The 13,622-nt window shown below is 40.8% G+C and overlaps 2 protein-coding genes and 4 non-coding genes across 6 annotated transcripts; all 6 read right to left on the reverse strand.

Moving 5' to 3' along the window:
• Positions 1-428: 428 nt before the first annotated feature.
• Positions 429-6,562, reverse strand: LOC131441901 (eukaryotic initiation factor 4A-II-like). Its single transcript, XM_058612387.1, has 10 exons — positions 6,402-6,562; positions 6,094-6,226; positions 5,757-5,896; positions 5,358-5,526; positions 5,181-5,290; positions 4,791-4,934; positions 4,214-4,351; positions 4,021-4,110; positions 3,676-3,755; positions 429-3,588 (listed from the first exon to the last, which is right to left on the reverse strand). Exons 1-10 carry the CDS (start codon positions 6,411-6,413, stop codon positions 3,444-3,446), a joined length of 1,161 nt encoding a protein of 386 aa, XP_058468370.1. The 5' UTR covers positions 6,414-6,562; the 3' UTR covers positions 429-3,443.
• Positions 6,563-7,739: 1,177 nt separating this feature from the next.
• On the reverse strand, positions 7,740-13,155 carry eif4a2 (eukaryotic translation initiation factor 4A, isoform 2). The gene is made up of 11 exons (XM_058643769.1): positions 12,997-13,155; positions 12,092-12,149; positions 11,247-11,379; positions 10,833-10,972; positions 10,263-10,431; positions 10,074-10,183; positions 9,624-9,767; positions 9,145-9,282; positions 8,953-9,042; positions 8,595-8,674; positions 7,740-8,509 (listed from the first exon to the last, which is right to left on the reverse strand). The coding sequence occupies exons 1-11, from the start codon at positions 13,023-13,025 to the stop codon at positions 8,365-8,367; spliced, it is 1,236 nt and encodes a 411-aa protein (XP_058499752.1). The 5' UTR covers positions 13,026-13,155; the 3' UTR covers positions 7,740-8,364.
• On the reverse strand, positions 9,369-9,552 carry LOC131473720 (small nucleolar RNA SNORA81). Its single transcript, XR_009242226.1, has one exon. It is a non-coding gene; the product is annotated as a small nucleolar RNA SNORA81 (small nucleolar RNA).
• Positions 9,857-10,038, reverse strand: LOC131473727 (small nucleolar RNA SNORA81). The gene has a single exon (XR_009242227.1). It is a non-coding gene; the product is annotated as a small nucleolar RNA SNORA81 (small nucleolar RNA).
• LOC131473740 (small nucleolar RNA SNORD2) lies at positions 10,530-10,605 on the reverse strand. Its single transcript, XR_009242233.1, has one exon. It is a non-coding gene; the product is annotated as a small nucleolar RNA SNORD2 (small nucleolar RNA).
• Positions 11,132-11,205, reverse strand: LOC131473745 (small nucleolar RNA SNORD2). Its single transcript, XR_009242234.1, has one exon. It is a non-coding gene; the product is annotated as a small nucleolar RNA SNORD2 (small nucleolar RNA).
• Positions 13,156-13,622: the final 467 nt, after the last annotated feature.

A 13,622-nucleotide genomic window follows, 5' to 3' on the forward strand; every position in this document is an offset into this window, starting at 1 on the left:
ACATGGAGTGAAGAGGGTCAACTTTTCCTTTTGGGAGAATGGACCTTTGACTGAGTTTGAGATCACAAAAAAACAACATTTCATTGTATTGTATAAATGTATATGAAATGAGTGTATGACATGATGTACTGTAGGTGTGCGTGTGTATATATATTCACACACACACACACATCTATATATATACAAATATGTATATGTATATATATATATATATATATATACATACACATGTGTATATATATATATACACACACACACATATCTGTAGATATATATAGAGATGATGAACGTCAGAAACAGGCAAACAATACATATACATACACGTGTGTATATATATATATATACACACACACACACATACATATATCTATAGATATATATAGAGATGATGAACGTCAGAAACCTTCACAGGCAAACAAAAGTGGGTCTCATTTTTCAGAGTCTTTGTCTGTCATCCTTTCTGCTGTGGGCACAACCATGTCCTCGCCAACAACACTGGCTGTTTAACCAAACCACCTTCAGTCAAAACACGAGTAAAAATGTCAGCACCATCTGCCAACGACGACCTCTCCCCGTCTCTGTCTATATGTTTATTCATGGCACCTCATCCTGAAATGTGACATGCTCCTGGATTAGCTGTTCTCCAAACAGCTGCTCTGTTTCCATGGAAACACATAGAGACGAAATATGTGCACTGTGAATTTAAGGCAAACCTTGAAACTCACACTTACAACAAAAAAACGGCCTGTGTGTGATTTTCAGGTTTTCAGTTACTGATGACATGAACAATATGTGACCTGCTGAAGTCTAATTTCACAACAAACACAACTTGACCTGTTTCCACTCAAGTGATCATCACTGAGAATCAGCTGCTGATTGACAGGTAAGTCATCAATGAAGCTCATCATAAGTCGCTTTAAGAGCGTGAGGAGGTGGCTGCATTGAAACATAATTACGTTGACTGAACGTTGGAATACTAAATATAGTCAATCGATCACCACCTGAGCCTGAACGTGAAACTATAGCTCGTTCAAAATAACCTTTACAGGAATAAGACCTGACTCCATGATATCAAGGAGGAGTAATACAAATTAAAAGACACACCAATAAAGAATTCATATAACGCGAGAATAAAAAAAATGAAAGCAGTATACCGTATATTAAATATTCATACGCTTTCTGATTATGAAAGAGTGACATGAAAGACATTAGGGATGTGGCCCATCTCATGTCAACAGATCAATGGTCCACAAGTTAAAGGCTCCAGCAGCAAAGGTCTGCTCACACTTGGCGAATGTTACGACAGACGAGTGCAGTATCTGATGAGATGAGGTCATCAGATTGGGAGAGTGGGAGAGAGTAGGATATGAAGAAATGATCAGAGACATGAAGTGGAGTTACAGTGAGGTTGACTCGTCGGATGACTGGATGTTAAAGTCGCCAAGAAGAACAAGTGGTGGGACCTTTTCTGGGATGTTTGAAAGGTGTCTCCCAATGGGCCTGGTGGACGGTAGATGACAACAACGGTTAGTTTTACTGGATGAGTTACAGTTACTGCATGAAATTCAAACGAGAAGTGTGGCAGTGGGTAAAGAGTGAAAGTCCAGTTGGGGTTGATGAGCAGACCTGTCCCGCCACCTCTGCCAGTGGATCTGGGTGTGTGGGAGAAAGAGTGGGCGGAGCAGAGAGCCTCAGGGGTGGATGTGTTGGACGGTGTTATCCAAGTCTCAGTGAGAGCAAGAGGGTACAGGCATTGCTCTGTAGCAAAGCCAGAGATGAACTCAGTCTTGTGGGTAGCTGACTGGCAGTTCCACAGGCCCCCTGCGTCAAGGTGTTACAGCTGTGTTGGCCACTCCCCTGTAGCCAATGAAACTTCGCACCTGGTGATGGTGATGGCTTAATAGAAACTAGGTCAGCAACAAAAACAACTTTCTCTTTGACTTAGCAAACAAAATATCAATATTATGGATATATATGGACCAATATTTTAGCCCAGAACTCTCAAATTTTATTTGCAGCCAGGGTTCAAGAATGTTTAACTACTACCTACAGACCTACATCAAGGTACCCTTAACATCTTGATGTAGGTCTGGTCTGCCAGGCTAACAATATATAGCACATAATGAAAAACATGATCATGATGCAATAAATAAATAAATATGAAAAAAAAACAGGGGCACCTCATAGTCAAGCAGAAGCAGAATAGAGCCCCTGCAAGGTCAAGGCCTGGGGTAGCCATGAGCAAAGTACCCAATCTCCATTGCTTATTGTTAATTGGGCAATCTAAACTGACCCCGTCCACAGGGGGGCGCACATCCAGTGTCAAAAAAGTGTAAAATTATCTGACAAATGAAGTATGTGAATCATATGTATCAGTTGTGTTAATTGTGTTAATAAATTAATTCATTCATGTATTCATTATGTCATGGTCCTCCATACTATGGAGCAAAAACAAAAACCCATAAATATAAAAAACAGATGTTTTAAGGTGATTTAAAGTGGCAGGCCGTATGAAATACATTGCAGGGGTTTGAAACCTCTCCTCTAATATATAACTCAGATTTGTATGTCCCTATATTCTTGGATAAGGCCTTACTGCTTGCGTTCCACTAGATGGTGCCAGAACACAACTCTTGTTTCACTCCAATAGGAGTTAATCAATGATGGCACTGTTCAAGTCAGATAGGACAGTACAACAGTGAGTCTGCATGCACAGTGAATATAAATGGAGAAGGTAAATGGAACTCAGCCATCATTAATGTGATTATTTACCCCTGTGCTGTTTCCCAGTGTGACCCAGTGTGAAATGGCTTTTGAGGTTCAGTAGTAGCCTGAGGATTGTTTCCATGGGTGGATACTTTTAAATAAAATTGGGTACATTAACGCTTAACGCACAATAGATCAAAACAAAGTTTACTTACAGCAATCTGATTTTATTAAAACTATTACCAGGAACTATTTGCATTTTCACCCGTGACCAGGGAACTAAATAGAAGTACCGGGTAGATTTTTTTTTTGTTTCTGCTTCAGGATACAACTTTGCACCTTGTTGTGCTCCAGCATTTTATTTCAGCCAATCACTCTTGTAATGGCAATATTTACATTACAAGAGTGTGTGTGTATTCGCGTTAAAGTTCCTAATACTTTGTGGTGGAATTACGGCTTCACAGCAATTATAATTGTATTATATACGTACATACAATTGTATTGTATTGTATGAAAAGTAGTCACATGTTACAATCTACTACTGTCTGAGAGGGAGCGTTATATATTATCACCTCGCTTTTAACTTCAATCCAATCAATGTTTGTTTTTTTTTACCCTTGAATACTGTGAGCACAATGCAGGTGGAAAAAACTACATCACTAAATATATATATATATATATATATATATATATATATAGATAAAAAAAGAAAAGAACACTTATTCAAAATATGGGGCTCAAATCAGGTTGGCCACATTCATGGGCATCTCCTCCATGGTTGTGTTGTAAAACGTCGAAATGTCTCGAAGAGTCCTCTTGTCTTCGTCGGTCACAAAGTTGATGGCAACTCCTTTTCTGCCAAAACGACCACCACGACCAATTCTGGAGAGAGTAAAGGTCGAGTCACCAGACACTCACCAGAAGACTGAGCAGCTTATTTGATGCAACATGTGCAATATTCTGACTTACCTGTGGATGTAGTTCTCTCGGTTTGTAGGAAGGTCATAGTTAATGACCAGGGAAACCTGCTGGACATCAATTCCACGAGCCTGGCAACAAACAAAAAAATCAGACTTTCAGTTGTGGCATTTCGGCTTTGGAGATAGACGAGTAGAACACTGAGCACATGGTGATGTCGCCCAAGAATAAGTAACAGATTCCTACAGTAGAAGAACCCATTGTGGAGCATGAGCTTTACTCTCCCAAAAGTTTGGATTGCTAAGTCATTTTTGGACTGTGGCAGAATTTATAACCTTTTGGGTTTTATTGTCACACATGAACATTCTTTCCAACTATATTGCAGTACATACTTACCAGAAGGTCAGTGGTGATCAACACTCTGCTAGAGCCAGACCTAAACTCCCTCATTATCACATCACGCTCCTTCTGGTCCATATCACCATGCTGTGAATACAAAGTCATTTCAGTTGGGAAAACACAGCATGAACATAAAAACAAGCCGAGACAAGCAACGATCCAACTGAACAGTCAAAGAACACTGTCCTACCAAAGCAGAGACTGTGAAATCTCGAGCGTGCATCTTCTCAGTCAACCAGTCGACTTTTCTTCTTGAGTTGAGAAAGATCACAGCCTGAGTGATCGTGAGAGTTTCATAGAGATCACACAGGGTGTCCAGCTTCCACTCCTGCAGACATCCATACAAATAAAGACAGATTATGCTCAGGACAATAAACCAGACAAAAACATGATGGAGACATGCGACACATACACAAAGCTGAAATGTAACGCACAGCATCTTGAGACAAGAGACACTGGACTCGTCTCACAGAGCAACAACTCAGTGTCACATTTCACTACCAGACCTCCCCTTCCTCCTTCTCTCACTCACTTAGCTCTCAGACTACTTCTTGGCATTTTTCAAAATCAGGCATTGGGCAAAGTTAGCCTGAAAAGAAAGGGTTTAGTCACTCTGTAGGTAAGAGGTCCCTCCGAGCCTCATTTCCAACACTGTGCCCTTTTCTTTCCTTCTCTGGTGTAGCCATGCTGACACAGCGGGTGCTTTAGGGAGAAGGGACATTTATGACTGTCATACGGGTAAGACAAAGGACCGAAAGCGAACTCACCTCTCGTTCTACATTTATGTAGAACTGCTTGATGCCCTCAAGGGTAAGCTCCTCCTGTTTTACCAAGATGCAAACAGGTTCTCGCATGAACTTGTTGGTCACCTCCAGCACATCTTGTGGCATGGTAGCAGATAGCAAGACCACCTGGAAAAACACAACAGTCTTACAGTGAAACTCAGCATTACACCTCTCAGGTGATCAAAACATTCAACTTCAGTGCAAAAGTATTGACTCTATGACTTTATGACACTAGGTTAAGAAAGAGGTTTGACCACATCTCATTTCTGGCACAGTGCACAACAGTCGCCTTCGACGCAATACTCTACTAACATTTTTGTGTGGAACAGATGAGATTTAGATCACGCAATCATAGCAGAGAGGAAAACTTACTTGAATGTGTGTGCTCAGTTTCTGGAAGATCTCATAAATCTGGTCTTTGAACCCTCGACTCAACATCTCATCAGCTTCATCCAAGACAAGCATGTTGATCCTCTTTGGGACTATACAGGAAATGTGATAAGAGGTCACAAGATAAAGTTCAGATAAATCAGCACTCATGATACCTACACAGATGTCTCCTGTTCAGCATGTCGAACACACGCCCTGGTGTGCCCACAACTATTTGAGGAGCCTCGGCCTGTAGCTTCTGTATTTCGCTCCGCAGATTGGTCCCTCCGATGCAGGTGTGACAGGATGCCCCCATGTAGTCACCCAATGCCAGAATCACTTTCTGGATCTAATCAGAGGAGACGAGAACAAACAAAACAAAACATTAATTCAAGACAATGAGGCATGATGGGACTTGTGGCTTCAACAGGTTGAAAATCAAAGTGATGAGCAAATGAAGGTAACTCTCCATTGTTATGGGTTTAAAAATGGTACCCTAGCACTTGAATCAAGTGTCCTCACTATGCTGCCTGGGTCTGAGACACTGATGAGGTCTACGTGACCTCAGGAACAGCATACCTGCTGAGCCAGCTCTCTGGTTGGAGCCAAAACCAGAGCTTGGGTCTCCTTCTTCTCTATGTCCAGCTGCTGCAAGATAGAGATGGCAAACGTGGCCGTCTTGCCAGTGCCTGACTGGGCTTGGGCAATGACATCTTGGCCTAATGGCAAGGGGACAAAGATTATTATTTGTATTTTTTTTGTTTTTTTTTTTTTTTAAAAGGCAAAGAAAAAAAAGATGAATTCCAATCCAATCACAACAGAATGCGATAAATTTACAGCAATCAATGAGTTATCCCCATTATTGATTCAGTCGCAATGGATTGTTAAAAATCACTACTAAATGTAGTTTCTGTACCTTGGATGCAAGGAATGATTGCCCTCTGTTGGATGGCAGATGGTTTTTCAAAACCATACGCATATATCCCCCTGAGGAGAGCCTCTTTCAGGTTCATGTCGTCAAAGTTGTCTGTAATCTCATTCTGATTGCTCTGGATAAAATGAAAACATGAAAAGGAATAAAGATGAAAAATGAACAGATTCACTAAACTCTTTTAAATCACTTCATAAAGCCCTTCTCATTCTTCTTCTTTGTTTTTCCATGGCGGTTACCATCAGTCATGTTGCATTACTGTCTGAATTGATTTTCATTTTCTTTCTTCTCACCTTAAAATCCATTGTTTTCTTTGGTGTTTCACATAGGTTATTGTTGTTGGTGTTATACAGCAGTTGAGATTTGGAATATTGAGTTAATGCCTGCCTCTGTTGTTTCAGAATCCTTTGTTAGTGGTGGTGGTTAACAGTGACATGAACGTATTTGGGGTTTAAACAGCTCCTAATCAGACATTTCAAAGCCATAACAGTCTTACAGGACATCAAAGCAGTCGACGATGAGATCATGTCCTTTGAAGAAAAGCTTCAGTGCACAGCCGATTCAACTCTATTTTACTTGTGTAGCGCCAAATCACAACAAACATGATGTCATGGCACTGTACATAGTAAGGCAGAAAACTTTACATTATAGAGAGAACTCAAAGATGTGCGGCCATCTGCCTTGACGGGTTGGGGTGAAAGGAAAAATGGGGAACAGAGGAGAGGTGGGGGACAGAAAGGGAGGTAGAGACAAAAGAAAGGGACCAGGTGCAGTTGTGAAAAACAAACAGTTGTACGTGTTTATAGACAATGTAATTTATACAACCAGTAGCAAAGATTGAAAATAAAAAATATACTGACATAGCACAATACTATGTCTGTTAATGATGACAATAGCCTCAGAACTGGATCTGGATCCTGCAAGATGAGGACAGGGAGAGAAAGAGAGACAGGACAGAAAAAAAGACAAACTAGGGAGAGAAAGAACAAGGTTAGTAATGTCAAATAAGTCATATTCATACTCCAAGTGAGAGTGAGTGAATGCACCACATAAGTTGTAAATTACTGTATATTATACTGAAATCTGAAAGTTAAGTGGCTGTGGAACAAGAATTCCCCATAATTCTTGTCAAGGACTGATAAATCTGTGACTGCTCACATATTAAATGTGGTACAGTACCAATTTTAGTATTAACACCTGAAATCTTTAAGTTGAGCAAAAGTAAAAAGTACACAAAAGTGTAAAAGTACTTCGAGTACCTTTTGTGGTGAGGTTTCATGCGAGCTGAGTAGGTACTGTGCGGGACGTCAGCGGACTGCCGGACACTGATTGGTAGAGCGCCGTCATGGGACGAGACGTCCAACCCAAGAATCAAGTCGAAAAATATCTTACTGCAGATCAGTTGGAGTTAAGATTTAAAAAAAAACAAAAAAAAAACGTGGGTTTTTCTCCAAGAATTACTAGGGTAATGTCTAAAATCTCAATATTTAACCGGAATTGTGTATTTATGTTGAGTGGGTACTATTTTGTAGTGGAAAACCAACCTTACTCGGTAATGTGACACCAGTTGCAACAAATACCTTCATTGAAATAAGACACATTTCTCTCAAAAGCACACAAACACTACCAAGTTCACTTGTAATTTTAGTTTATTAAGACACTTATACAATTCTAGATAGAAGGAATTCTGAAAAGTATTCCAGGGGAAGATAGCAATATACTTTGGTAAGGGTAAAACCACATCAGCAAAATATAACCAACCAGTGAGGAATTCTCATTAAGCAAGTGGGATAAAAAAAAAACATGTAAATTAACGCATTCACAAAAGATAACAAAGCAAGTGAACCTACAATATAACATGTGTCTGTTAAGCAGACCAAAACCATACCGCACATATGTTAGCATAACATAGTTTGCAGACTTTATACAGCACTTATACCTTTTAGTCCACAAGTAAATTACTAAATGTTGGAGAACATCAAATACACACATCTTAATTGACCAAGGAAAGATATACATGAAAATAACTTTCATGATTTCAGACTCCATAGCTTTGTAGCTCCAACCAACCATCGAGGTTAGAATCTACAACTATTCAAGAGGGACCACCATAGAAATCACCTCGCTTTTAAACGCACACCAATAATCCGATCCAAGCTTTAGCATTGAGAAGTTTTTTTTTTCCTCGAATAATAAGCACAATGCAAGTGGACGATCGCTATCACTGCATTAAAAAAAGGATCTCAAGTGTCGGACTCAAATCAGATCGGCCACATTCATGGGCATCTCCTCCACGGTTGTGTTGTAAAACGTCTCAATGTCTCGAAGAATCCTCTTGTCTTCGTCGGTCACAAAGTTGATGGCAACTCCTTTTCTGCCAAAACGACCACCACGTCCAATTCTGGAGAGTAAAGGTTGAGTCATGTTACACTCACCAGAAGACTGAGCAGCTTATTTGGTGCAACATGTGCGATATTCTGACTTACCTGTGGATGTAGTTCTCTCGGTTTGTAGGAAGGTCATAGTTAATGACCAGGGAAACCTGCTGGACATCAATTCCACGAGCCTGGCAATAAACAAAAAAAATTTGCATTTCAATTGTGGCATTTCTGCTTCGGAGATAGACGAGTAGAACACTGAGCACATGGTGATGTCGCCCAAGAATAAGTAACAGATTCCTACAGTAGAAGAACCCATTGTGGAGCATGAGCTTTACTCTCCCAAAAGTTTGGATTGCCAAGTCATTTTTGGACTGTGGCAGAATTTATAACCTTTTGGGTTTTATTTTCATGAATTTAAACTTGACCCAAGCAATCTTTCCACCATATTGCAGTACATACTTACCAGAAGGTCAGTGGTGATCAACACTCTGCTAGAGCCAGACCTAAACTCCCTCATTATCACATCACGCTCCTTCTGGTCCATATCACCATGCTGTGAATACAAAGTCATTTCCGTTGGGAAAACACAGCATGAACATAAAAACAAGCCGAGACAAGCAACGATCTAACTGAACCGTCAAAGAACACTTCCTACCAAAGCAGAGACTGTGAAATCTCGAGCGTGCATCTTCTCAGTCAACCAGTCGACTTTTCTTCTTGTGTTGAGAAAGATGACAGCCTGAGTGATCGTGAGAGTTTCATAGAGATCACACAGGGTGTCCAGCTTCCACTCCTGCAGACATCCATACAAATAAAAGTTTACAACAGACATAATCCCAGAGGGGAGACTGTTTCGAACATCTATCAAAAACGCAGCTGACATGTAACACAGCATCTTGAGACAAAGAACACTGGACATTAAGAAAGAGGTCCCTCCAAGCCTCATTTCTGACGCTGTGTCTTTTCTTTCCTTCCCTGGTGTACCCATGCTTACACGGCCACATGAGCTAAACCTGTAAGGTTTGGCTCCTGCAGTTTTAGCAGGGTGCTTTAAAGAGAAGGGACGTGTGACAGACATACAGGTAAGAAAACTGAAATTGTTACTCATTCAGTGTTAATGAAAAGTGAGCCAACCTCTCGTTCTACATTTATGTAGAACTGCTTGATACCCTCAAGGGTAAGTTCTTCTTTCTTCACCAAGATACGAACAGGCTCCCGCATGAACTTCTTGGTCACCTCCAACACGTCTTGTGGCATAGTAGCAGATAGCAAGACCACCTGAAGAATCATCAAGTTTTACCATTAAAAACGACAACGAAAAGGTTCAACTTCACTGCAGTCTTTTCAAAAACACATTTCAATTTTGACTTTATGGCACTAGACCTTGAGAAGGAGGCCATCGAACATTAAGAAAGAGGTTCGACCACATCTCATTTCCGGTAGAGTGCACAATGATCTCCTTCTACACAATACTCTGCTAGCATTAGTGCGTGAAACAGATTCAATCTGGATCACACAATTATAGCAGAGTTCTTTTAATGCAGAAGGGTGTCCGCCGACTCCTGAACGGAGAGGAAAACTTACTTGAATGTGTGTGCTCAGTTTCTGGAAGATCTCATAAATCTGGTCTTTGAATCCTCGACTCAACATCTCATCAGCTTCATCCAAGACAAACATCTTGATCCACTTTGGGACTATAGAAAACAATAGTTAGTGGGTCACAAGATCCAAGTTCAGAAAAGCATTGTGTTGATCAGGAACCATTATACTTACACAGATGTCTCCTGTTCAGCATGTCATACACACGCCCCGGTGTGCCCACAACAATGTGTGGAGCCTCGGCCTGTAGCTTCTGTATTTCGTTCCGCACATTGGTCCCCCCAATGCAGGCATGACAGGATGCCCCCATGTAGTCACCCAATGCCAGAATCACTTTCTGGATCTAATCAGAGGAGACGAGAACAAACAAAACACTAATTCAGGACAATGAGGGAAATCTGGCATGAAAGGACCTGCAAACTCAACATGTAGATGTGTTCAAAGTGATCAGTAAAATAAAAAGGTAGTCTCCATTGCATGAGTCAGTCCCGAAAGATGGTATGCCATCATATCACTCTGTTTTCCACATCAACACAAAGTACAACAAATGAAGCCAGATCACCATTTAGACAAATGTAGCCATGGACAGAGACTACACCAGTCTGAAGAGGGTCCTTTGTTTCATTCTGAGAATTTTGACAAGTTTAAGAAAAATGGTACCTTAGCACTTGAATCAAGTGTCCTCAATATGCTGCCTAGGTCTGAGACACTGATGAGGTCATCGTGACCTCAGGAACAGCATACCTGCTGAGCCAGCTCTCTGGTTGGAGCCAAAATCAGAGCTTGGGTCTCCTTCTGTTCTATGTCCAGCTGCTGCAAGATAGAAATGGCAAATGTAGCCGTCTTGCCAGTGCCTGACTGGGCTTGGGCAATAACATCTTGGCCTAATGGCAAGGGAACAGAGAGAGATAGTTATTTGTAGTAACAAAATCATTTTCTTAGACATGGAACAGATCAATAACCTGCTGAGATTTCAGGCAGTAGGGCAAATAATCAATGCCATTGTCACAGGGCATTTCTCATTAGGTCAGTTTAACGATATTGAGTGATCAGTAAGAAAATAAATTATCCCCATTATTGGGTAAGTCCCGAAAGATGGTAAAACATCATTTCACTCAACTGATACCGTTAACCTTCAAATAAATTTAGGTTCTGTACCTTGGATGCAAGGAATAATTGCCCTCTGTTGGATGGCAGATGGTTTTTCAAAACCATACGCATATATTCCCCTGAGGAGAGTCTCTTTCAGGTTCATATCATCAAAGTTGTCCGTAATCTCATTCCAATTGCTCTGGATAAAGACCAAAAGGGGAAAGCTTGTGAGGGAAAACAAAAACTAATAGATCCAGTGAACTCACTAGAGTCACTTATGTAAACCCATTATTCTTCGGGGTTTTAAAGCAGTTGATATCCATAACGTATAACTGCCATGTTTTTTTTCTTTGCACCCTAGCACCATCCTTTGAACACTTGAATTACTAATTACCAACTACACTAATTCTATTGCCTCCGTTAACATTACATATTTTGCATTCATGTATTCACTTAGTTCATGTTGTGTCACATTGGAGATAAGAGTAATAAGTGCTTGAATCTGGAAGACAGTCATCCAACATTTTGGGACAGCAAACTCATTTATTTGTGAAATCATTTTATTTATGAATCGAGTACTTGTTTGATCAATTAAGTCAGAAAACGTTGATGTGTTTACCAAACCTGGATGTGTTTGAATGTCTCGTTTTGTCCACAACCAAATGATTCAGTTTTAATGATTTTTGGTATATGGAGCAAAGAAACCAGAAAATATTCACAAACAAACTAAGAAACTGAATGCTCAAAGAGCTTGTTTTTTTATGAAAAGGCACTAAAACCATTTTATTAATTTAATACAATAGCTGACAATTTAATACTGAGTAATTGTTGCAGCTCTGAATTAAATTATTCATCAGAAATTTGAAATTCATGTCAACACTGATAAAGTCGATGTGTTGTCCTTTTCTTACCTCGATGACACCATCAGGCTCCATTCCCTCTGGCCCCCCATGGTCTCTATCTCTTGAGCTGTTAAAACACAGAAATGGTCAATTTCACTTGATGAATTAACATGTTTTTAATCACAGGACGAAAGAAAGACTTGTGGACTAAATCAGTTAATAGTATTTACATCCGACACGCATTCCCACCACGTGTCGGCCATGTGGTGGCTGCATATCAGGGTCAGAAAATGTGTCATTCCGCTTTTAAAGCACTCATTTAAGATACGGAACAACGCACCTGCGATAGTACGAGTCACACCCAGCGTGTCTCATTACAGTCCGGGGCTTCGCGGGGCACACGTGTCGAATTGCACGAGTGGAGCTCCACTGCCTGCCCCCTTACATGATGATTCATTTCCTAATTCTCGTCAAAATTCTAGACCGGTTCATAGAACAATTGAGAGCCACTTCGTCTACATTATTCACATAAAAAAGGGGCGCTTCTTAATCACGGATCAATATGGTGCTTCGCTCCATTGCCCGTTTGCCAACATGTCGGAAAATCGGGCCTGTGGAGTAGCTTCTGCTGCCTCAATTATAGGCCGAGCTGCAGCTTGTCCCAACAAATCTGAATTTACCAACATTAGCCACAAATGCTAAAAACCTCAAGAACACACAGGTCTGAAAAGGCAACTACAACCACGACAAGTCACACCTAACGACCTGGTGCGCAAGGGAAATGTGGAACTGCGGCGAAGCTGATTAGCTTAACGTCACAGAGCTAGCACCCATTTCGCTCTCACAGTTTAAGGCTTAATACCCCAAATATGGGCTAATTCGGCAACAAACGATATGTACGTCACCACAAAACGGTCGCCCACACATTAAACTCAAGTATGGTTACAAAAACACCTCCACCATGTAACATTTACCTGTTGTAATCCGCAGACTCGCTAGACATGATCTGGTCCAAACCTCGGCATGCGATTGGAAAGATCAGTGATGGCGCTGCCAACTGCCTTTATGCAGCCGGACTATTTTCACTGAGGAACTTAATGCTCGGTGGCAAAAACAGTTGAGTCTCAGTTGACTGACTTAATGATTGGATAACATTCCATTTTATTCACCACCTGCTATCTACAATGGTGTTGGTTAATAATAACCGATAAAAAGTGAAAAATGTTCCAGACTATATTTCCCAGCGGAAGGATATTGCAGTAATAACTGGTGTTAGGGCTGTTACGGTGTCTCTGACGGGTCAAACCTAGTGACAAGATTGTGCAATATTTCTCAAGCGCGGGTTCATGTGGGGGCGATAATTAAATTCACTTCATGAAAATGAGACGCAGGGACAACGTGAGCAGGCTTGAAATAAATAATATTAAAACCATATTAGATTGGGAGGTCAATAAAAACAGGAAATGTCGTGGTGAATGCAGTATTTTACAATATTTTACCATTTGCCCTGCATTATTAACAGTGGTGTGCACAGACATTTGGAAGGTCAGGACCTTGTCAATGACAAGGTCACCAGTGGGGAAGTCGCCACTAGTATATG

The sequence above is a fragment of the Solea solea genome, chromosome 1 (assembly GCF_958295425.1).
Source record: "Solea solea chromosome 1, fSolSol10.1, whole genome shotgun sequence".
NCBI classification, from domain to species: Eukaryota; Metazoa; Chordata; class Actinopteri; order Pleuronectiformes; family Soleidae; genus Solea; species Solea solea.

Bases quoted from the DNA above. Each gene is read 5' to 3' on its own strand.
- LOC131441901 (XM_058612387.1), bottom strand. The intron at 5,527-5,756 runs GTATGCTGTTCC...TCCTCTGATTAG, and splicing joins CCAGAGAGCTGGCTCAGCAG to ATCCAGAAAGTGATTCTGGC. The intron at 4,935-5,180 runs GTAAGTTTTCCT...GTGTTTTTCCAG, and splicing joins AACTGAGCACACACATTCAA to GTGGTCTTGCTATCTGCTAC.
- eif4a2 (XM_058643769.1), bottom strand. From the start codon at position 13,025: ATGTCTAGCGAGTCTGCGGATTACAACAG. The intron at 12,150-12,996 runs GTAAATGTTACA...GTGTTTTAACAG, and splicing joins GAGTCTGCGGATTACAACAG to CTCAAGAGATAGAGACCATG. The intron at 10,184-10,262 runs GTAAGTATAATG...TGTTTTCTATAG, and splicing joins GCTGAACAGGAGACATCTGT to TCCCAAAGTGGATCAAGATG.